Raw genomic sequence first — 26,582 nt, 5'->3', positions numbered from 1 at the left:
TTCCTCTCTTAGGGAAGCTTTTTTACTGAGGAAGGAACACAGATTTTCTTTTTCTTTTCTTTTCTTTTTTTTTTTTTTGGTCTTTTGAGGGCTGCACCCCCGGCATATGGAGGTATCCAGGGTAGGGGCTGAATCAGAGCTGTAGCAACTGGCCTACCCTACAGCTATAGCCATGCCAGATCCAAGCCATGTCTGCAACCTACACCACAGCTCATAGCAACGCTGGATCTTTAACCCACTAAGTGAAGCCAGGGATTGAACCTGCATCTTCATTGATACTAGCCAGATTTGTTTCACTGAGCCACAGTGAGAACTCTGGAACACAGATATCTTCGATAAATATATAGACTGTCATATTTCCAAATGCTACTTTCACTAAGTCTGGGGAAAATGAGTAGGGAAGAAAGAGTAGGAAAAAGAGAGGAAATATGGGGATTTGGAAATAGCTTAATCATGAAGAAAGTTTATCTCAGCAGAAACTACATTCATGAATAGAATTCAAAAAGGAGCACACAAAAAGAAATGGAGGATAAGATGGTACTTAATATAGTTATTTATGCTGTAAATAGGTTAAAGTTTATGCAGTATCTATCACTAAATTATATGCCGCTTTGCCTTTTTTTTTTTTTTTTGGCTGCACCCATGATATGCGGAAGTTCCTGGGTCAGGAATCCAACCAGTGCCACAACTGTGCCTGAGCCACAGCAGTGACAAAGCCAGATCCTTAACCTTAAAAGAAAGATTTATAAAAATATCTACTTCATTCACAATCCTAAAATATCTACTTCATTCATACTCCTAAAATAAAGTAGGGAAAATTAATAATAACTAAGCTAAGGAATAGCTGTTGGAATAAAGTTTGAATTGAGAATAACTATGATAAAAGTTAATCATAACTTACTAAGTTATGATTTTTTTGTCCTTGGTGTTTATGTTGAAACTGGCATATTAAAACATAATAAAATAAAATTTAAAAATAATGGTGAAATATTCTATGCTCATGATTTGCTTTAGACTAAGTATTTATATATCTCTGCTTTGGAAACTGGTTCACAAATATCTGCTAATCTAAATGCAAAAATCTGACTTTAGAAATAAAATTTACAGAATGCTATTTGTCTTTAGAAGTTGAGAAAACAGTCCGGTCCCTCAGGAACACAAAAGTGAACTGATAAAAATGCTTTGATGCAGCTTGAACTTTTCAAAGTGATTCTTAAAAATTTTAACCTCTATAAGCATACTTTAAAGAGTTTTCAAACCAGCGAAGCAGATAATCATTTGCAGCCATTATTGAAGGTACATTTAACAAAAAACCAACTTAACTTCAATGGCAATATAACACTACAACATAAACCTTTAAGATACCTTCAGAGAAAACATTAAAATAGATTGTATCTTAGGTGACCAGAGTTTAAATTTAGCATATGAATAGAGTCCAGAGGAAAAAGGAGAACAATGTATTAAAGCTAGCTAAAATATGTTGTAGAAGTCTGAAATCACAAAAGAACTGAGATGCTAAGCTAGGTTCACAGGTGGAAATACAGTGGAATAAAAAGGGACATATATGGAGCTTTATCTGCCAAGAAGGAGCAAAGCATTTTTTAACTTTTTATAGATGGAGTAATAATTTCATACTCTTTGGTTAACAAAAGAATTAGCAGAAGAATTAACCCAAATGAGCTTAATACTGCTTTATACTTAGTATTTTATCCACTGACAAACAGGGTATTGTTTCTGAATAAGAGGGTTTTTTACTGCAAAAAATGCTAACATTGAAAAATAATATGAAATCTTTCAGTTTATACAAAAAGTGGCTGACACTGCATAAATCAGAATATTCTTAAACTATCTTTGCAAAGAGATTGAATGTGGTTGGTTTTAGTTTCTTTTTACAGTACAAGTTTTCAAACTTCACAACTCATGACAAACATTAGGCAGTAATATTTGACTCAGCTAAAATACAGTGCTTAGCGCCCAATTAAAAAAAATTCACTTTTAGATCCCTTTCCCTCACCTTCCTCCAAGTACAAAAGATTAGATTCTCCTGGGTCCACATAAATCATCTATCTTGTCAAGCGGTATCTCCTTTAACACAAGACACTTATTTCACTGAATTTCAGAAAGAAAGAGCCTTCAGTTTTAGTCTATCTTCAAACATCTTACCATAGGACAATCTTTAATCAACCCATTTGTTTTAAGATACCTCCAAGCTTTATTTTCCTATTCATTAAAAAGACCAAAATAGAACCCACTTTAAAATATAAGTATTTTTCCTTTTCCTATTACTAGGAGTGTTTATTTATAATAGAAAAAAAATAAGAGTTTCTACATTATGCAAATCTAAAATGGCTTTAGGACAAAATCCTAATTTAAGAATCTCTGCCACAAGGAATAGCAAATACCTCTCTCAATATGTAAAAACAAGTTTCTAAACATAGGCTCTAGAATCAGGCAGATCTGAGTTTGAATCACTCAAATTATTGTACACTTAATTGTACACTTATCAGCTGTACAATCTTTAATTCCTTGACCTCATTTTTTGTTACCCACACAGAAATGAAAAACAGTAACTACGTTAAAGACCATGGTGAGGATTAAAAGGCATTATACATTTTAAGTGCTTAGAAAATGCTAGGCATATTAGTGGTAGTCAATAAATGTTAACTGCTATTATTACTACTATTATGGTACTTTCTTATTTCTAAAATGTTCATTTTTGGGGCTCAGAAATTACACTGAGTGTATCTAAGCCAAAAAATACTGTGCAGTACTTAAAAGTTTGGTTAGAAAAGAGTATTTAACCATGTGGAAAACTGCGTGAAGATGAAAAAAATAAACACAGAAAACTGCTCTCAGATTACTCTTTAAAAACACTTTTCATATGTGAAAATTCTAATGGTGTCATTGATTTTGAACTCTTCTCTCCCTGGCTAAAATGCTTGCTTATTTTTAAGAATAAGAAGATGTGTCATTTACTTGGTGCCTCTATTATTATAAATACTGCCAACAAATCTTTCACAAAACAGCAACGTGAAGCTCAATGAAGTGAAGCCACTTGCTGAAGATCACAAACATTGTACATAGTTATTATCTGATCTCAGTTTGCTTCTTTTCAAAGTTCATAAATCTCTCTCTTCTATATCACATTGCATATTTTGACCTTCTGTGTATTAAAATTACTCTATTTGCTTATTCAACAATGCCTCAGATTATAACTCCATAAATTTAACAGATTTTTTTTTATGGAAAAAAAGCAGTATCAGCACTTAAAGATATCTTATAATATCTACTTATAGATATACATCCTAATTTCAGAGGTGTCAAAAATGAGTCTGTTAAAATGTACGTACACGGCATAACACACTAACCCCTAATCTGTAGTTTGTTAATCTTGATAAGGATTCTATCAGAAAAGCAAGATTAGAATGCTTAAATACACTTGATTTCAGAACTCAATTCCACTGACTATCAGAGTTCATACTCTGCATTTTCTTAGCTTAGATCTAAAGAAGTCTATCTTAGTGTAGACAAAAGGCTATGGCTTAAACCACAATACCTATGTTAGAAAGACAATTTTTTATCAGGTAAGTAACTCTACAAACTGATGAAATAGTGAAACTCATGCTTAAATTAGAGTGAAGTAACTATATAACTGTACTTTTATCTAGAACACATGAAAGTGCACTCTATTTTTTGGAATAGTAGGAATAAAAGGCTTTTCAGGTGTTACTTTCATAACTCTGAGAATGAGCTAGCTTAATTCATCTAGGACTCTGCAATGAACAATCTCTCTCACACTCACATTATATATAAATACTGGAATAGTAATGTTATGTAATTAATATATTCTTCATTTATTCTTGGGATATTATAAACAGTATTTCATATGTGGGGCTAATAGGGTAAAAATATTCTTTTTAACTTCTTTTTTTTTTTTTTTGTCTTTTGCCTTTTCTAAGTCTGCTCCAGTGGCATAAGGAGGTTCCTAGGCTAATGGTCAAATCAGAGCTGTAGCCACTGGCTTATGCCAGAGCCACAGCAACTTGGGATCCAAGCCACATCTGTGACCCACACCACAGCTCACAGCAATGCCGGATCCTTAACCCACTGAGCAAGGCTAGGGATTGAACCCTCAACCTCATGGTTCCTAGTCAGATTCGCAGACCGCTGAGCCACAACGGGAACTCCCTCTTTTTAACTTAAAAGCTATAATGAAACATCCTTAGCTATCAGATTTTTAGTAGGTTACTTTTCCTCCAAAATAATTTTTTTTTTAAATCAAAGAATAGTATGAAGTTGGTGTGCACTGAAAGGCATTCCTATGCATGGCACCTTACTGTACTTTAATTAATCAGTTTCTCATCACACATGGTATCCACAGCATGCTATCTAAACACATCAAGTCCACATAACATGTGAATTAGAAAATGGCTTGGTTTTCCTAGTTTTTAGTAAGTGTAACTTAAAAGGTGATTTAGTTTTTCAGTGTTTCCAAAAAAAAAAAAAATACAGAAAACATTTAAGTAATTTTAGCGGTTCCAATGATTTACTTCCTGTTTAAACAGGAATATATAAAAGTGTATGTCATAAACATTGGCAAATTTTACCTGAAGGAAAGAAGTCCTATTTTTGAAAAGATTCTTAAGGAAAACCTGACCATGAATTACTAAAGCATTCCAATGCGCTTAATGTGCACTGCACAGTCCCCATGCAAATGATCTTAGGTTACAGAGCTAACAGAGTAGTAGAGACTCCAATTCTATTGTAAAGAACAACCATAAACAATTTTTGTCTTGCTGAAAATTGTTAGTTGGTAAAAATATTACCTAGGGATAGGTTTCAGAAACATGTCTTGGACAATCAATTAAACAACATTTTTGAGCAGGCAATAATGATAAAGTTAAGTTCAGTACATAAACATTCAATTTAAATAAGTAACACATTCTATTTTTTTTTTAAAGCACAGTGCCCGCTATAGTTAGTAGAATTGTTAATGACTATTATTTTTTTGTTGAATTCACAAAACATTGTTACTAGTCTCAAAGTCCTATACTCTATTAGAAACTAAAGACTTAAAAGACATAAAAATAATTTTGCCTGCTAGGGAACTTAGCACTTATCCTAGGATAAGTTACAAGATCAATTGGAAGTTTGTGGGCTTTACCCCACACACTAGCAAAGAGGAAATCTCAAGTTTAAATATTTTACTATAGCCATCATCAAGGATAACCACATCAGTTTTAATTCTCAAACTTTAGTAAATCTATAAACTACCGCAGATTTGTTCTATAGGATTCTAACTTAGGACACTGTATAAACAACTTTTCTCTAGATTTTACATAACTGTATCAGAAACAAGGCATATCAAAACTCAGGAAAGCTTGGTAAAACATATTGTTATAACCTCCAATGTCACACAAGTCCTAGAAGAATACTGAATTAAGATGGATATGTAGTTTTAAGTTCTACCTGAAAATAACTTATCTGTTAAACATGCTAAATTTAGAAACTTCAAATCTAACCTAATGCCACATAAAATCTCAGAGGTCATATGAATAGTTAAAACATTAAAAAGTCCTGTTTTTATGGGTCAGTTATATGCTTTAAATTTAGAAGAACTTTAAAGGATAATTCACTTTAATTTTATATTTTTCATAAATCTTCATAATACATAAAACTCAGACATTCAATTTCCAATATCACCAGGTTCCATTAAATGTGCTTGTTTAATGTATTGTGGCAAGATATTCCTTGGAGATATTATTCTGTTCAGTTCTTAAAGGGGCAAAATTCTCAATGACTGTTTTACTTGATAACAAATATTTACGTATGTTATTTTGACATAAGCATATTAATTATAGAATTCTAATTGCTCAATGGAAAAAGAATTGGAAAATAAAACAAAACTTTAGAAAAAAAAATCTTACTTCCCTACTCATGGATTTCTAATACAAAATGATTTTCAAAAAGTACCACTCACCTGAGCTTCAGGTAAGTCATGCATTTGTAGTTCCAGAAAACCTTCCATAGGGATTTAGATGAGATTTTTAAGCATATGAATTCAACTTATTATGACTCAAAAAGGGTAGTATACTAGAAAGATCAAATAAGAGTGAACCAAATGGAGGTCTCCAAGCTAAGGCAGCTCATCTTATAGTATTCAGATAATGACCGGTCACATATACTCTTTGACTTTTCACAAAACAGAGTATAAACAAGGACGAAAAGCTAGAATCATAACTGGTACGGTCACTGTAAAACATATGATGTGTAGTTAAATTCTCAGTGGCACTTGTGAATATATATAACTTGGATGAAGTCCTTTTTAAAGAAATATTTATACATGTTCATTTAACAATGTCAAAATAAGGTATCTTCATTTTGGAGTGTTTCAGCACAAGAATTTGTTGAGATCTCTATGAAATACAACCTCAGAAAAAAGAGAATATTGAACTGTGCCCTATCTTAATAAAAATGTAATATTAAGTCTACTTTATATCTTACATGTAAGTATTCAACATAATTTTAAAGTGTTTGCTGAAGTTCGACTTGGGTTATATACCTTGTGCATTTTTTGTTTTAAAATTGCAAAAGGTTAGGTGTTCCCATTGTGGCTAAGTGGTTAACAAATCCGACTAGGAACCATGAGGTTGCAGGTTCGCTCCCTGGACTTGCTCAGTGGGTTAAGGATCTGGTGGTGCCTTGAGCTGTGGTGTAGGTGGCAGATGTGGCTCGGATTCTGTGCTACTGTGGCTCTGGCATAGGCTGGCAGCTACAGCTCCAATTAGACCCCCTAGTCTGGGAATCTCCATATGCCACAGGAGCGGCCCAAGAAAAGACAAGTAAATAAATAAATAAATAAATAAAATTGCAAAAGGTTAATTTTTAGCTTACCAGCTTTTTTAACAACTGAAGAATTTATAAAATGCATAAAACAATGGTTCTTATACCTGACTGCTTATTAACATAACTGTAGAAGCTTATTTAAAATAAATAAATAAATAAATAAAAGTCTGCTCTCCTCTTCCTGAACAATTCAATCTAAAAGCCATAAGGTTATGGTAAGCAAAGTAAGTTTCTACATGTAGTGCGGGTGGAAAGTGAGAGCAGATTTGTTTTATATCAGGGGATTAATCATATAATATATATTAAGGATTATGGGAGGCAGTTTTCAGTAAGAGAGTTACAAACATGAAAAGAGAGAAAACTAGAATGGTTTCTCAGATCTATGAAGACAAAGAAATATAAATGTAAATGAGTATGCCTATAAATGTACATACATAAACCTAATTCTTGGTTCTGCCTACTGAAAAGACCTAGGAAGTGCAACATCCATAACAATAAGCACATCTACTACCAACATCTTGGTTTCTAAATACCACCCTCCATAAAAAGAAGTAGAGCTCTTAGAGAAATGGCAGCCCCAGGAGTAGGGAAAAGAAAATGGAGAAGATTTGCAGATAATTCCTCAGTCAAGTGATTGAAGTTAACATCACCATTTATGGTTCAAATTGAAATTATGTGTCACCTGATAGAATGTATACTGCGTCATATCTGTGGTATTTTTGTCAGAAGTGCATTAAATGAATCTAACTGCAAGAAAAGACCAGAAATGCAAAGTAAAAGACATTCTACAAAATAACTCCCCTGTAGTTTTTACTTGGCAAGATAATTTAAGTCAGGAAAAAACTAAGGGTCTTTACAGATTAAGATTAAAGAAACATGAAAACTAAATGGAATGAATGACTCTGTACTGGATCCTTTTGCTATAAAGGACATTATTGGGACAAACTGCAAACTTTAATGAGACCTGAGGGCTTGATGGTAATAATGTAACAATGCTAATTTCCTGATCTTGTCAGTTATATTCTGGATATGTAGGAGGATGAGAAAACACTGACAGGTGCAAAGCAATGGTTTGTCAAACATACGCTCAAGAAAATTTCTCTAGTAGCATGTAGGACTATGGTCTCCAAATACTGTTGACGTACCTCAATACTAAAATATTAAAATACGTACCTTAATAAGTACATACATGCGAAGTTATACACACTTCTACAGTAGTATTATGTTATTTATTTTGAAAACACACTCAGACATAGAAATTAATTGGGATGCTATACAGGATTAAGTTAATTAGTCATGTTGTCTATGCCCTGGGATGCAATCAGTTCATTAGAAGAACTCTAATGAAGAGAATGAATAAAAGAGGAGATGAGTCTGCCAGATTGATTGATTGATTTTTTAGGGCCACACCTGTGGTATATGAAAGTTCCCAGGCTAGGGGGTCAAATCAGAGCTACAGCTGCTGGTCTACACCACAGCCAGAGCAATATGGGATCCGAGCTGCAACTGTGACCTATACCACAGCTCACGGCAATGCCGGATTCTTAACCCACTGACCCACTGAGCGAAGCCAGGGATCGAGCCCGTGTCCTCATGGATACTAGTCAGGTTTGTTAAACACTGAGCCATGAAGGGAACTCCTGTGGCAGATTTATTTAGACAGCCTCTAAAAGAGGAGGAACTGATAGAACAAGGAAAAAGTGAGGCACTGAATTAAGAAAGACAGTAACAGTGGAGAAAAGGAACAAAGAGCAAACTAGAGAAACATTTAAGAAAGAACACTTTTACAGGACTTAGCAAGTGATTTTCTAATTGGGACAGGATGAAAGAGGATGTTTCCAGGTATGTGGCCTAGGAGAATGGATGGAAGCGGACACAGTAGAAAAAATTAAAGATGGCTGAGGTGGGTGCTGAAGAACAAAATAAACTGCTTTCCCAAGCATATGGCATTCATTAGCAACAGTATTTTCACAACATAGTAAAGAGCAAGGAAAAAAAAAAACCTTAATGCATGGTGATCAGTATCAATAAACTAGTCCCACTGAGTATAAACAAGGCACACTGTCTGGATAGGTGCTGCCTTTGTCAAATGTCTTTGAAACATAGCCTATGGTAGAAGGTATGTTTTATGCATATGTGTTTGTATGTGCGTAGATATGTGTACATGTATATGTATATATCTGTGTCCATGTAGTTGGTCATTTTTCATGAAACCTAAAGTGACTACCTAGGGTTATTAAGGATTGATAAGGCAGGTGTGGGTAGAATAACAGTCATTCTATATACAAATATCAAATCATTATGTTGTATATCTGCAACTAAACATAAAGTTATAAGTCAATTACATTTCAAAAAATCATTCTAATGTTAAACTGTTATTAAATCAATACTAATTTACTGTCAGTATATATTATTAATTTAATATACTTAGGTATATTTTTCATGATATAAAGCTTAAAATTATGGATTGAGATATGATAAATCTTGTTAGACTTTTGTGGAATTTCTGTAATTCCATTTCTGTAATTCCATTTCTATAATTCCATAATTAAAAGCAATAGGCAGGACTAGTGGCACAATATTTTTGCTCCTCATAAAGCCTACAGCAAAAAAACCATTACTTTAAAGATAAAATCATATAAAAATACATTATGCTACTCAGAGTATACATGGCAATAATTTAGAGTTTCCCCTGGTACGCAAAATTTGGAGGCAAAATTAACATTTAAATAATGTTTAAAGTTCAATGCATTATCAGGCACATTTTCAATTACACACCCTCACCTTGTATAATCTAAAATTCTAAGCAAAATAAATGATTTCTTACTTGGGAGTCAAATTTTTATAATAAAAACAAGATTTATTGGACTTAATAATCCTTACTACCATAGAGAAAAGAATTGGATATATATTTTATGGCTATAACAATTTTATATTCACTTTCCGCCACCTAAATTTATTGGCAACTGATTCATTTCCTTTCTCCTGACAATAATTACTTCTACCCTGGTTTTTCACATCATTAAAATATTAGAACATATAGAAAATATATCCAGGATTATCTAACAAATATCATTCTACCAAAGCAAACAGAAAAAAAAAAATAAAGGACAAGCAAAATACATTAAATTTTATTCTGGATTTCTTTTAGGCCCTAAAATAATACTAATTTTCTTGACTCAGATGTTAATAATATACTGCTTTCTTAATTTAAAAGCTTCTGCAGCAATTTACTGACTTATAAAGCATGATATTATCTATCAATTTTTTTCCTCTTGGGACCCAATACTAGTAAACACCTTACAAGAGAAAATGTAAACAGAAATTTACTAACTGCTAGTCAAGAATGGAAGTCTTTCAAGTAAGCAAAACAGAGTTGATGCAACACATATATTCAAGGGAATGAATTAAGTTTCCTTAACTTTCAATGTAACTATTACATTAAATTTAATTTTTCATTGGAAAAAAGTAAAAGTATGTAATATTCATGTTGGTATGATAAAATATAAATCCATTTCACTGCTGTAATCCTTACAATAAACTGCTGTGACATCAGCAAGTAGATACTGTTATCTGTATCAAAAATTTTGAAAATGTTAGCTTTTACATCTGGTATTCACTCAAATACAGGTCAGGGTACAGCAAATATGATGCAAGTTTTCTAACAATGTGCCTTCCTAATGGATTTCCATTCAGAGTCCAAAGACCTTACTATCTGGTTAAGGGAGAAACAGAAACAAGAACATCTTACTCTTCTAATGGCTACTGGCATCCACCTATTGCATTTGCAAAGTATTAATTTTGTATACTCCCAACATATGTGAAATACGTCCTCTTGCATTTTCAATACTCATTAACAAATTTACTATATAACAAAGCCATTCTGCACTTAATATAATGCTACATATTTACAGTAGTATACAGCCTTCTCAAAAGCATGCGTAGAAAAATGCTTACTTATAAAATGCAAAAAATTATTTTCCTAATTGCTTTTTGAGGGTAGGAGAAAGCCCCAAATAGAAAGCACACTCAAAAAAATTGTATTATGCCACAAAGCATCTTATAAGACAACTATTTAATTTTTTTTAGCAGAGCACTTTTATTTTTTTAATGATTTTTACTTTTTCCATTATAGTTGGTTTAAGGCAACTATTTAAAGTGTGCCACTATTTTTTTTTCATTTAAATATAATTTCTGGAAAGCATTTTTAAATTATATAATAAAACTTCCTGATATTAAATATGCTCCTCTTAAATCTAGGTCTTAATAAAAAACTGGAAAATAATTCTTGATGTTATATACTTTAAAACCTTGGACAGGAGTTCCCGTGGTGGCTCAGTGGTTAACAAATCCAACTAGGAACCATGAGGTTGCGGGTTCAATCCCTGGCCTCGCTCAGTGGGTTAAGGATCCAGCATTGCTGTGAGCTGTGGTGTAGGTCGCAGATGTGGCTCAGATCCAGCGTTGCCATGGCTCTGGCGTAGGCCGGACGCTTCAGATCCGATTAGATCCCCTTGCCTGGGGACCTCCATGTGCCGTGGGTGTGGCCCTAGAAAAGACAAAAAAAACCCAAAAAAACAAAAAAACCTTGAACAAAAATGCTTATTATTAAATAAAATACATAGTATATTCTATGTAATAATCATTATATAAGTATATAAAATTTTTAGTAAGTTGGTTTATTTAAAAAATATTTCAATTTTTTTTATATAGTCAAATGCTTTTGTGTAGCTTTTGTAAATTTTTACAGATGGTTTTTGTGGTAAGTTGAAGTAAGTAATTTTAACTGATTTGATTCCATGATCAGATAGTATTTCAGTATCAATTTTTATTCACTCTAGTAAAAACAAATGCATTTAAATGGCACTTAGGAAAGATGGCTTGAGGACCATATTACAAGAAACAGTTAACTTCTGTTGTCTATTTAAGGAAGAACAATTTGATTAACCCATATTAATATTGGTTAACATTGTCTTAGTTGACCATACTGTCTTAGTTAAAATATATTCAATATTTCTGTCAAGAGTCAGAGCATTAGGAGTACTGCTATTCACTCACACATTTTAAAAAACACACAATAATCTCAAAATGTAGATCACAATTTAAGGTTATAATATTGATGATCAAAAGACATGATTTCAATAGTTTATTTTTGGAGGTGAACTATGAGAAATTTCATCCTTTTACATATCTAAAATAATTATTGGAAAAAAATTTGGGATATAAAAACTAGTCTGCTCAAAGAACAGACCTTATCAAACATTCACAATATATTTATACCTTAAGATGAGTCAACTATAAAATTAAATTGATTTTATTGGTTATTCCTTAGTTGTAGTAAATTAGTAGAGGGTGACTTTTTTTGGCTACTAGAGAACTATTTAACATGACACAGTAATATAGAGAATACACAAAGCAGCTAAAATATTTCATAGAGCTCTTTATTCCTTAATTTAAGTGCAATAATATCACCATGGCAATATATTCTTAAAGAGCATTAGATTAAAATGTTGGACCTTTGTATTCCAGTCCTCTTAAAAGTTAGGAAGGTGATGATGAGATAGAAAAAAAGCTATCAAGATAAGAGAAACAACACTTTTTCTTGCAGGTTTCCCCCCTTACCTTAGAAGATGAAGAATCACACTCTTGACATATCCATCCATAGCCTGTTTGTTTAGGAGACTTTTTCAAAGGAGGATCCAAACAACCAAAATGGTAGCACAGTCTGCATTCATCACACCTGCAGGGTAAAGAGATAAATGGAATATCTAAATAAAATTTTAAAAAAACACACTTTTTTTTCAGATAAAAATAGCAAACTATTATATATTTCAACTATAATACTATTTTCTTCTATCCTTAGCTGACAAGATTATTAAGTTAAATGAATGTTTATGAAAAAGACAATGTACACCTGAAGTAAGTTTTTTAGGAAAAACAAAATAAAAACAATAAAATTAACAAAGTATCATTCAGAACATTTTGAGAGTAGAAATGGTAAGAGCATATGAATAAATGTATGTGTATAGCCATATGTCTTCAAAACTAACAAATATTAATAATTTCAAATTTGAACTTCAATAATCATTTTCCCATTAAACAGTTTTAAAACATTTAATTAGATACATATAATTTAAGATGACTTCAATTTATTACATTGTGATTATTTTAAAAATTTCAGAAATCTAGTGAATTCTACTAGGCTACACTACACTTCATTCTATAAAATTTATATACCTCATAACTCTCTTTCTCTAAGTTGGACAGCAATAAACTTTCTAATGTTTATAGCATGCTAACATAATCCAGAGCAAATAAAAACCATTCAAAGAATTTGACACTGTTTTCTAAAATATAAATTTTCTCAAAATTTACCTGTCATTTTCAGTTATTTAGTTTTTCAAAGAACCTCCTAGTACATTTTAAAGCTTATGAACCACTGTTTTGATAGTATTTTGCCACCTATGATGTACAAAGTCTAAGAAAACTATCATACCTATTCTTCGTTTCAGACAATCTCATCCTGCTGACAATGAAGAAAGATCTGTATTATTTCAGTGTTTTGTAAAAGAATTTTGCATCAGTTGGAATAACAAGACCAAAATTTAACAACAAATAACAAAGATATACACATTTTATAGAAAGGATTATATTCCTCATTTTCCTTGTGGTTTTTTAAGTTAAAAAATACTTAACCAATCTGTTACATTCTCTGTTACATTCTCTGTATATATATACTCTTGGTGATTTAAAACTTAAAAAGTTGAGAAATCCATAATTAAGAAACCAAGGAGGATATTTTATAGGACATATATTACTTGAATAAAGTACAAATTACTACTCAATAACCTTTATGAGAAAAAAAGGAGAAAGAGTTACTATAGTAAACAACATGCAAAGAAAAAATTTATTTTCACGGATAAAAGGAACTATAAACCTACATTTATAGTAAAAAAAATCGTAACATGCTACAAAACTCTATCTCCCAAAGACCCATTCTGGGAATCAAAAGTTTCAGAAAATTTAGCAACTTGGCTAAGTTATTCAAGTATAAAGAAATTTAAAACACAATTGTGTCATAAGTTTATACACTTCTTCCTCTACAATTTTCTTATCAACCAAATAAACTTACATACTTCTCCAAAATCTTTCATTTAGAATTAAGAGATGGATTTGAATGAAAATGTTTACTGTAATAATTCTAGGTATAGGAAAAAATAAAATGAAAGAGTAGTAACAGTACTTTATGTGCCAATATTATAAACTATCCTAAAATATATTTAAAGCAATTAAAATGTTTAAATACCTATTTTTCTGGCATTAAGAATAATAGATAATACAGAGCTAATATCAAACAACCTAAGAATAAGTGGCAAGCCCACACACTTTTATGTTCTTTCTTCTTAATTCAATTTATTTTTCAATAGTTAAAACTCCAATTTCATTAAACACATAGTTATAGGAACCTTCAAAGTATAAGCATTTATGAGTTATCAGAAAGTTGAGATTTCTAGATAGCTAAGGGCATATTCCTTTGATTTCTAGATAGCTAAGGGCATATTCTTCAGAAAGAAATATTTAAATCATCTTTTACTGGAAAATTTAAAAAGAATCACATTTTTTGCTTCAACAAGAAGATCCATTCAATATAATTTTACTCTATCTTTGTTATCTCAGGGTCACAAAGTACGAGTAACAGATGCGGCAGCCTTTTGTTTGGAAATGAGTACCACCAGTTTGCTGTTCTGTTTAAATTCTTGTATTCAACCTTTATAGGTTGTCATTTGCTTGAAAAATATCAGCTAATACTTTCTAGGTGATACTTCAGTGTATTCATCTAGGCAGCTTTCCCCAATAAAAATTTGTTGTGGGTTCTAGATCAATGAACTTAAAAATGTGCAAATTGACAGTTAAAAAAAAGGAAAGAAAATGAAAACTAAGTACCTGGACTCAATTTTGGTTAAATAGTCTTTTTTGCTTAACTTAGGGTTTTTCAGCAAGTTCAGTTTGCCTAAACTTGTTTTACCTATTAAATGCCCAAGTTCGATTTGGGTGTTTAATAGGTAAAACATTATGGTATTAATGTTTTCCTAGTTCACATCAAATTACCACATAATTATTGCATATATAAGTCTGTCCCATAATAACCTGTAAACTAAGACTTCTAGTGTATAACTAGAATCAAACACTATGATGACTATAAAGGTAAATCATAACTTCTTACCTTTCACCTTCATGTACTAAGGTGGTTCTTGTTGGTATGTATATGTATTTCAAGCAAATAAAGTTCGCTATATTGCTACTGTTCAAGTTTGTAGCTGATTTCAATTAACTGTAAACTCAAGTTATCTTTTAGCTCAATAATAAATGCAAAAGGGAAAAGAAAGATTTTATATGCTAGATCTGCTAGAAAATAATATTGAGGTATACGATGTTTGGAAATGATCTAATCCTTACTGATTCCTTCATTAGTGACACCTTTCAGAATCACTTAGTTTACACATGATTCTCATGTGTTAGTGATGGGTCAGAGAGGAATAGCAGAATTTGCTTGTTAAAATCAGTGGGTGATATGGGAGTTCTATCAAGTTATAGGGTCCCTCACTAGTAAATAAAAACTGTTAATTCCAAGACGAAGCAGCAAAAAGGAATAGTTAATATACTTAGGAACTGTCAAAATTCAGGAAAGGAAAAAACAAAAAGAACTCAATCTTGAAATCAATAGCTATGTTAATAAATTAATATAAATATAAGCCCTTTATAAAATGACTAAAATTATTCCCATGTGGAAAAATATAGTTGTTTCTACGCTAGAACATTTAATTGAAGAAATCTATAGCTTTATGTGCTGATAACAAAAAATGTCCTGAGTGATAATAGTGAACTCCATCAGAATTTGCAAGATTTAATACACCATAGACAAATGTAAGAGATATCACTAAGAATCCTAGGAATCAAACAATTTAGATGGTAAAAATAGTGGATTACTTATTTTATGCACACATACACCACTGTGTAAACTTTAGCAAATTGTGTTAGCCAACAAATTATGGCTAGGTTACAAATTTAGACCATTTTTAAAACTCAAATAAGAAACTCATAAAGATCTGCAATCATTCTGCTACCTAAAAGCTGAAATAGAGTTGAAGTAATTATTTATCAAAGTATTATTTATGATCTCCACCTCTACTTCTTATATGTACTTCTAAACACATAACTGCAACACATAACATAGCACATATTTATCTAACTAATGAATATTTTAAGAATATTGTGCAAAAGCAGTCATTGACCCAGGCACAGTGATATAACACAATATACTTTATTAAATAACACAAATGTCTATGTAATAAAAACAGACTTTTATAATATACCAGTATCACATATATTACATAGGAAGGCAATGTCTTAAAATATTAAAAGATAATATAAACTAACCTATGACTAAACACTGTCTTTTTTAAAAAATGCAAACTAGATGCTTAAAGAAGTATTCTTTAAACATCTAATACGATTGTACACATTAACATTAAAGGACATTCTACAATTACAAATTTAAGTGAAATAAAATCGAGACCATTGATAAGAAAAGGAAACCTGATTTTTTAAGTAGATTCTTACTAAATACAACCTCCTAGGCATCAGATTCATAAAGGACACAGATGTAAATAATAAAGCAGCTATGTTATATGGTCTTACACACACTGATTTAGTAAAATCCAGTCACCAAATAAACGTAATTCTATACGTATTTAAAATACTTACTTAGCTTAAGGTTAAGTATAGCACCCTAGACAAAGAAGAGGAAGAAAATGATTCATGTTCATATGTGCTATGACCCATAGAAGCAATCAGTCATACGTTTACCTGAATTACTGAGAATATGCATACAAGTACAACAAAACAACTGATTTATTTCTGTCTATGCCTCAGAGACAGGCCAGTGTTCCAAAGGGTTGGTTTCTTTCTTTTTTTTTAGCTTTTTAGTGCCACACCTGCAGCATGGGGAGGTTCCTAGGCTAGGGATAGAGCTGCAGCTGCCGGCCTACACAGCCACAGCAATACCAGATCCGAGCTGCGTCTACTACCTACACCTACATCACAGCTCACGGCCAATGCTGGATCCTCAACCTACTGAGTGAGGCCAGGGATCGAACCCACATTCTCATGGATACTAGTTGTGTTTGTTACCACTGAGCCAAAATGGAAACTCCTCCCAAGGGTTTCTTAAATTCCCTTTATTTCCAATTGATAATTTTCCCAGAGAGTACACTAGATAACTTTTTCAAACTAATCAAGAAATTAAGTGCATCTCCCATATATATAATTTATAGCTAGATGATGAGCTAAATTTTGGAAGAAATCCACAATATGGGACTTGAAACATGATATATAGGTTGATTCATAATCACAGCTATTTTTTATGTCAATAAACATGATTTAGATCCCTTCTAAGTCTATATAGACTAAAGAAGTGACTCTGAGAATATACTCTTACATCTGTTCACTTATAAAACAAAACAAAACACAACTAAATGCCAAGAGAATTGATGGGTTGGATTTTCTTACTTTTTCATCATTTCTATGTAAAAATTCTATGTAAGAAAGATGAAAAGAATTGGTCTTGAATATTAACATTACTTACACAAAATCTTGCTAGCAGCTGGAACACCTACACAAATGTATTAACCAGCAGTGATAGACTCTTTCACTGAACAGTAAGTAGCCAATTATTTCAATAACTCATTTTAATAGATGGAGAAAAATGCAGGTTTGTGGCCCATGAGTTAAATCACTTTTAAGATAATACAAGATTGCACAAAATTCTTCATTCTACCAATATTAGAATAATATCTAATAGAAATAACGGGAAACTTTATTCCTTATATTTCACAGCACTTTTAGTGTAAATCACCTATATGAGCATTTTCTAAATAAAATAATTAGAAAATGTCTTTTATATCATATATCACAAATAAAGACTAATGTGGAGGTCTTGAACATATTTTTTTCATTAATGTCAATATAGACTTTTAAATCATGAGCAATAATGAATGAATAAGAAGGACAAAAATATTCTCTACATATTAAAGTGTATTAATCTGAAAAATATTCAGATAATTATTGAAATCCAAATTCACATTTAATGATCACTTAAATGATGAGATCAATTCAATTAGCTACATCTACAACAGCCAAATTAGAAGATAAAAAGTGAAATAAAAAAAATAAAACATGAAATAAAATAATTCATATAAAAATACACAATAAGGTCAGGTACCTCTTCACAGCATCAGAGAATGATTAGACATTGCCATACCTGAAACATGTCTGCTTTGTTCTTTAATAAACTGATCTCCATCTGCTCATGCCCTTGGAAATTTTTCAGCAGTATAACCTGCTGTGCTCAAGCCCCATATAACTTTGTATTTCCCTATTCATAATTAACTAATTATGCTCTAATCAGTAGTGTAGATCTTGATTTTTACAGCATAAATCAGATAAATGAGATAATGGCTGGGGGGTCAATCTAATTTTATTTACAAAGCCCAGCATGAACATCCAATTTCATTATATCTTATGTACCTGAATAGTAGTGAGTCTTATCAGCAGGCCTGCAGAAAGTCTTAAGAGTACTGGGTAAAAAAGGCCTACGTTTTTATGAAGAAAGTATTGGCAAGGCATGTCCAGCTCAGCAGTATTTTTAATCACAATCCTTAGTATTATGTATTTTGACAAAGAGTTGACACAGACAGGTAGGAAAAATTTTCTGCCTTCATATGCTATGCAACTCTAAAGCTGAGTCTCTTAAGACAAGTTTCAATTGTCAAAATGATTTCAGAAAATTAAAAAAAATTAATAATGTTAATATTCCATTTTGCTACAGAGTCCTTCTGAATTCCTTGAATAGATTTTGGTGAAATAGTAATAGTCCTACACTGTGAATCAAGTAAAGTGGTGGTGAGTTTTGTCAAATAAGGACTATTATGCATTAAAAAAGAGTGATTTCATTAAGTAATGGGATATAAAAACAGGGAAGTAGAATAATGTGTGAATACTCTTATTATTTATTGGTCAGGGATCTGTTAACATTATAAATGTAAAGTCAGATAAACATTCAAGAAACATGAATAACAATGATACATAAATGTTAAATAAATATAATTTACAAACTTAGAGATAAAGTTCATAGCTAAATTTTGTTTTCCTGTTAAACATAACCCTAATTTCAAACCTTTCTTAACAAAGGAATTAGTGAATTATGGTCAAAGGCTATGTTCCTTGATTCATTTCTGTACCTAAAATAGTAATGCTCCCTATAATAGGTATAAAATAAACATCTGTTTGACTGAATTTATATATACTAAAGAAGTTATACTATATGTACTGCAGATGAAACCCCTATAAACTCTTTTATCTAGAAACAAATATTTTTGAAAATTTAAGGGCACCTTCAAGGAAACTAAAGCCACTTTCAATCAATCAATGTCAACAAGACCATGATTCTTTTAAAAATATTATATACATATGGTTCTCAAAGTGGTGTCCCTAGCCAGCAGCATCAGCATCACTCGGGGAACTTGCTAGAAATGCAAATTTCCAGGCATTCCAAACCCACTGAATCAGAAACCGCAGGGAAAAGTGAGAGGAAGCAAAATGGGAGGAGTAAAATAAGGAAGGGAGTAGGGCAGCAATCTGCTTTTTAACAAGTCCTTCCTAGGGTTCTGATGCGCTACCAAGTTAGAGAATCATTGCCATATGCTGCCGTGTTATCCTTCTTGTATTTTAAAGTTGTTTAATTTCCTTCTTGATATTTCATTTTTTTCTTTTTCTATTACATGACAAATAACTATCATTTACTTGTTGAGCTGTTTTCTATTATATATGTCTACGAAATATGAACTATTAAGTGTATTTTTATGAACAGCAACTGGTTCAATTATGGAAAAGTGTTAATTTTTATACCATGAAGTATGAGAATGTCTAAGAAATTATTAGGAGAAAGTATTTTATTCTATTCTCTTCAAAAGTTCTGCTCCAAATAATATATTTGCAGGACCAATGATCTTATGAATTATGTGGTTTACGTCTGCAATGTGTGACAAAGATTTCTTAGGACTAGCACCAAATATGGAACAGTATATCCATCACTGAAGTTTAAGATGGAGAATGATGACAATGTGGTATTCTAAACAGAACCAAGTGGAAAGGATTTTGATTAATAGTAACACCAGAACCACAAGGCTTCATGACTTTTCAAAAAAATTGAAAATAAAATGACCACTAGTAATTTCTTACCATATATCAAAGGAGGGTCAAGTCCCAAAGCATTAGCATATTTTTTTAAGGAAATGGCAATCTACCATTTTTCTGAAAATCAACTGGAGTTCAGCAACAGTAATAATTACCAACTTTTTCTCAAGTTTACACAATAATAAATAATGAGTCCTCTTTCTAAAAAAAAAAAAAAAAAGCTACATGTTTTGCTACAAGTACTAAAATTTTTTCCCGTTATCAGATCTTTTGATGAGTTAATAACCTCAGTTTATACATAGTCTATACATTACTTTTATTAAACGTCCAATAATATATTCTTACTATAGATTACTAGCATACAGTAACTTTATATTTACACTTGCTTTTGAGTATCTATAACATTTCCTACTCTATCCCTAATGTTTAAGCTATTTTTCAATCGCCACTATACCTAAAAAGATATCTCAAACCGCATTTATACATCAGGAAATTCCAAGAGACATGTTGACAATTTACATGTATATGTGCGTTTCAATTTCAGCAAAGAGTCTCTTTTAAATCAGTTCAAGATGAAATGATGAAATATTCAACATATTTCTGTCGTTGACTTAAAACTGGATCATTTAAGCTTGAAGACCAAATTTTAATTCTGTAAACCTTTGGAAAGATACAGATGTTGATGAAGATCTTTCAGTTGGCAGGCTGTATAGTCAATAAGCTTTGTATCTCTCTCCTTATTTTGTTACTTCATATTTAAGTTTGAGAAAAAATTATACTGATCACAGAAAGTTTGTATTAAATCAATAAAGACTGAATAAATTTGACCATTACTAAAAATATCTAGATATCAACACAAATATATTCAGATATATTCTTATTTACGAGCTTAACATCTGAAGTTGTAAAAATTGCATGCTAATAATATTAGTGCTTTTACACTAGGACTAATGAGTCAAAACTAAAATGAAATATGCTTTCACTCTTGCTGAATATTATAAATAGAATACTTAATATAGAGTCTATAGTTGTTTCCTGGTGCAGCATTTCATATATTAATAGATGTATTAAGTTGGATGAACAGAATACCAGACTAATGGAATGCATTGTCTTTCTTGTTTGTTACTAGATTTGTTCAACAACAATGAGCAGCGCATTGCATGTTAAGTCCCACAGGCTTCTATAGCTCTTCATTAAGTCCAAACACTGTACATCATTTGCCAAAGAAGCAAGAGGGGAAGACATTACTTAATAGGACAATTCTGACAAGACATTATCTAGTATTTTTCAACAATGCACATATCATATGTTTCTGATTAGTGCCAAAAAAAAAAGTAGACGAAGAAAAAAAATAGAAAAAAAAAAAATCCACACAGGCAAATTAACTGCCTTGTCAGTCCAAGTAACAAACCAATCAATTACATTCTATCCAAACCTGACAAGCAAAGGCAACTTTCTGCAGTGATAAGCTTATGGGAAGGACAAGATAGCTGTTCTCCTTTATTTTATGTACTCTATTGAGAGTGTTATCCACATTTTTAAAATCACACTTATAAAAGAGGTTTCCAGGATTGCCTCCGAGGATGAGCTGTGGCAGAGTTGGGTCTCATGAAGGGTATCTACACAGTAAAGTGATAAGAAAAGAACATTAACATTTAAAGATCACAGCAGCTCTGCACTATGTCTTATGAAACATACTAACAATACCACAGTAGATTCAAATAACATATGATCTGGTCCAAAGAGATAGATGCCCTAAACTTAAATGCCATGATCTTGCAAAGATTCTTACTAGTTAATGAAACTATTTTATCATTTGAAACCTTGAGTTGCCTCCTCTTGTATTATTATTACTTTCAGTTGTTGAAATAAATCTACCTTACTAAAACAAAGAAAGAAAATATGAAAATGAGGGTTTGTATTTACATAGGCAAACATATAATTTGATTAATATGTGTTTTAAAAATAGCAGTTTGCTATTTTTTAAAATCAAATATGGCAATGTAACAATGCTTGAGAAAGCATGCAATTGTGCTAAAACCAAATACACCTAGTCAGTATACTACAAAGCTGGTTCTACTTAAGTAGAGTCTCAGGGAGGAAATTTTCAGATGATTCTCATCCCCTGGGCTTACACTGCCTTCTTATTTAAAGGCTATATTAAAATGTTTGGTTACAAGTATGAAAAGTAAATCCCTAACTACTATTTTAGTGATTTTGTGCAACAAAAACAATAAAGAATATACCTTACTGTAAAGACCTGGTCATTGATTATAAATATACTAATTTTGGCCAAATACTCAAAACTCATTCACTTGTATTTATTTTTCAAAACATTTTTAGTACTTTTTGTATTTATTTCCCTGTCATCACATTTTCAGAGGAGAACTTTTAGATGCCTAGTTTATTAGAAGTAACTTTTTTTTTTTTGCGGTAAACAAAAGTTTTTCATTTCCTTCAGATATTTGTATATGTGTAGATGAAGTGAAACTGTCAACTAATCACACATCACAGAAAAAGTTTGTTTCAATGTTTAACTTTTAGAGAGATGTGTTTAATGCTTCTAAGTTACACTGAGAAAAAGAAAGTGAAAAGTGGCACAATCACAGACAAATAAAGCACTACTGAGAAGAGCTACCATCCCAAACTGAGGAGCTTCAAAGAAAGGAAAAACAAAACTGTACAAGAAAAAAAGAATATAACGTGAAACACAGTTTTCAGAGAAATGTACTTATTAAAATGTACTTAGTAAACAGAGGAGCAGAATTCCCTTGTTGAGTAACAGGGAAACATGAAAAGCTGAATTCCTGTGTTGAACACAGTCACATGTGCTAACTTTTCTCAGTGCTTCAGTCTCCAAGTGATGAGCTTTAAGCATATTCGGAATCTGATATTTTAAGACGTGCTTTGTCTGAAGGTGAAGCATTAGATAAGCATAATGCAAGAGGAAGCAATCACATTATTTATCACAGAAGTGCATTTAACTTTTAATTACATGCACAAAGGACAGAGACTAGCAGACAACCCAAAGATATATCTGTATTTAACTTTGATAGGAATTTGAATATAAATATATCAGATATCACAGAAGTCTTTAAATCTTAAATTTAACTTTAAAAAAACTAAAAACCTATCACTAATATTCCTCCGTCTTAAAATTTCACTTAAAATCCAAAATAAGCAATATAACTTGTCTTGGCAGCTATTACTAGGTAAGATAAAAGCCTATGTGGTCTTTTATATCAGAGATCAAGTCTTGGCTTTTGTATTATTCCATATGCTCCTAATAAGCTTACTTACAAATGAATGTAGAAAAAGGGAATTAACTATTTTCAAAGGGGCTCCCTGATACAAATACCAGTGTTCTGTATCTTGTGTAGTTGGAACTGCCTGTCAAGAAGCATCTACTTTTGTCCCAACAAAGTTAAATACATATACACAAGCACTGTAGACTAATAAGCGAGTACGCCTAATGATTAAAGCATTAGCTACATAGTCAGGACTGCCTAGACTGAAAATTCTAATTTTCCTACTTCCTAGTTGTGTGATCTTGAACAAGTAATACTTCTCAGTTTCCTTACCCATTAAAATAGGGATAAAATCAGTATCTGTCTAATGAAGTTGCCTTGAGGATTACATGACATAAAATACGGAAAGCACTAGCATACTGACTGGCCCTTAATAAGTACTCTATAAATCTCAGCAACTAATGTGAATAACGGTAGATTATCAAACACCACAGTAATGTTTATTAGATGGAAAGAAACTATATTCTAATACATAATTTATATAAGACAATTTCAGTGTGTAATGGAAATAATTTCTATATCATGATGCTTAGCATGCTTCTGTACCTCAGTTACTTAATATCCAAAATGGAGAAGTGCATACCTCATAGGAATCTTGCTAAAAACTGAATGTGATAATACATTTAGAGAGCAGAGACTAGAACTTGGGATATAGTAAGCATCTAACATTAGTACTATTTTAATTCCCAGTTCCAAAGACTTTAACATTTCCACGGGGTTCAATTAAAAAGTTAAAAATACAAGATTCTTATATATTATTACCTAGATATCAAAATCCATCAACTCCAAAATTTATATCCAATTTATTTATGGATTCATTTCACCCCAATTTCACTAATATGTCTGTTTCATATGTCAGAAAATATACAAAACCAAGACAAATTGAAACCTTGTTATAGGAGGAACAGATGAAACAGGATGTTTGATTTCAAAATGAAAGAAAACCCAGAAAACAATATCACTGGTTTCTAATACTAGATGTTGGACTGCACTTATTCAATATGATGCCAAGGACTCAGGTCATTAAGAAGAGATACATTAGCTCACTTGGAGAAAGATATTGTCAATAATCACATCTGCCTCAAAAGGTAACAGGTTACTTAAACATTCTATCCCCAGCAGTAGCTCTTTCCCTGTCACTTAGCAGTGATACTGAGCAGATGATACAAATGGATGGATGGAGATGGATGGTTAGATCATTTTCAGGACTGTGGAATATTTGTTTTGAAATTGCTTCAAGTTACAAAAGTTACAAAATCTGAGAAAAAATGAGGCTGATGCCTTCATTTTGTAGATGAGAGATGACTAATGTAACTTAATTCATATATCCAGTACCAAAACTGTGGGTTGAGTCCCAATCTTTCTTTTTTTTCTTTTTTTCTTTTTCTTTTTTTTTTGGTCTTTTTGTCTTTTCTAGGCCTGCTCCCACGGCATATAGAGGTTCCCAGGCCAGGGGTCTAATTGGAGCTGTAGCCACCGGCCTACGCCAGAGCTAAGCAACGCGGGGATCCGAGCCACATCTGCGAGCTACACCACAGCTCACGGCAATGCCGGATCCTCAACCCACTGAGCAAGGCCAGGGATTGAACCTGCAACCTCATGGTTCCCAGTCGGATTTATTAACCACTGTGCCACAACAGGAACCCCCCAATCTTTCTAAACAACTGAATTTATCATAGATAATCACTTTTGTATAAGTTAACAATATTAACAAACTGAAATAGAAAATAAATTTAAAATTACAAAAAATAAATTTTACTGAAAAATAAAAGTGTGAAATGAGAAATATTTCATTGCTATATATAAGCTAAAAAGTATCATGTTTACTACCCTAAAGTTGCATCGTCCAGAAATACCACACTTCACTATGTAATTAATGGTTACCATTTTCAGGCTTCTGTTTTCTTTAAACACAATTTACTTGTCTATAATGCATTTATTTTAAAAGAAAAAGAAAATTTTAAAATTAAAAACACTAATAACAAAACAAAAAGATTTATACATCATACTAAGTTATTGAAAGGTTTAATGTTTCAATACAGACTTGAAAATCAAAGAACATCATGCACTGAATATTAAATGTGTGAGGCAGGTTAGCCATTCCATATGTCTAACAGAATCATCAAATCAACTTAATTATAAAGTAAAAAAATACACTGAGTAAACATTTTCTTTTCAATCCAAATTTTATCAGAATACCACCTTAATAAGAAAAACTCAGCTGGGCTGAGTTTCATTATTCAAAATCAAATATTCTGAATATTAAACATCTTTTTCCTAATTTTTACTAATAGAACAGCAACAGCATTCTTTTTTTTTTTTTTGCTTTTTTAGGGCTGCATCTGTGGCATATTGAAGTTCCCAGGCTGGGGTCGAATCAGAGCTACAAGTGCAGGCCTATACCACAGCCACAGCAACGCAGGATCTGCGCTGCGTCTGAGACCTCACCATAGCTCACAGCAATGCGGGATCCCCAACCCACAGAGTGAAGGATGGAAGCCATATATATCCTCATGGATCCTCCTCAGATTCATTACCACTGAGCCACGATGGTAACTCCAGAACAGCATTCTTAAAATACAACTTTTAAGTAAAGTTTCCTTCACAAATTTTCTAATTTCCTCTTTAGAATCTAATCTCTTAATTATATACAATACGGCAACAATTTAGGTCTAAAAACATTATCTTAAATCATTGACCATTGTTTTTTACAAAGCCAGAAGGCAAAAAGGCAACATTCTTAGTGTTAGGAATGGCCAAGTAACTGCTAAGAACAGTGATAAAAATAATTCAATTTTAAATTTTAGACTCTTTAAGTGATTCAGTAAATGTTCAGGACATCCTTGGAAAAATGCTATTTGGAGAATAAAGTAAAGAACATCTGGGTTAAGCAGAAAATGAAGAAGCATATAGCCTACTCTGAAAGTTAGGGAGGATTCTGGGAGACTTTCTTCAATGACTGGAGTTCAGGTTCAGGCCATTTAATCAGGCAAGAGAAAACTCCAGAAGACTGGAGGAATCAAGATAAAATGGAGCCACAGAATGTAGCTATACACGCAATAAAAATGTTGACAGCCAAGGCAAATAGAGGAGGATCCAAGGAGGCCTTCAGAAGTAAGAAACACAGAAAGAAGGCAGGAGAAAACAGTGAAGTAGGAAGGTGTACAGAGTAAC

General features: G+C 32.0%; 1 protein-coding gene across 13 annotated transcripts in view; it reads right to left on the bottom strand.

Moving 5' to 3' along the window:
• PHF14 (PHD finger protein 14) overlaps positions 1 to 26,582 on the bottom strand; it is a 188,229-nt gene that overhangs the window by 43,072 nt on the left and 118,575 nt on the right. For 6 of the 13 annotated variants that reach the window (XM_005667644.3, XM_084977120.1, XM_084977122.1 and 3 more), the window contains one exon: positions 12,469 to 12,586. In XM_005667644.3, coding sequence (XP_005667701.1) covers positions 12,469 to 12,586 — 118 coding nt within the window. Of the gene's footprint in view, positions 1 to 12,468; positions 12,587 to 13,226; positions 13,373 to 16,152; positions 21,720 to 26,582 lie in introns of those variants that run through there. The other 7 variants (XM_005667646.4, XM_084977124.1, XM_084977125.1 and 4 more) reach the window with 3 other exon arrangements.

This window comes from Sus scrofa, chromosome 9, assembly GCF_054392235.1.
Source record: "Sus scrofa isolate SSC_HxYL_T2T_F1_AM1 chromosome 9, Sscrofa_HxYL_maternal_Yorkshire_Landrace_v2.0, whole genome shotgun sequence".
Classification (NCBI taxonomy): domain Eukaryota; kingdom Metazoa; phylum Chordata; class Mammalia; order Artiodactyla; family Suidae; genus Sus; species Sus scrofa.
The sequence above is the reverse complement of the archived record's forward strand: the minus strand, read 5'-3'. Positions and strand labels throughout refer to the sequence as shown.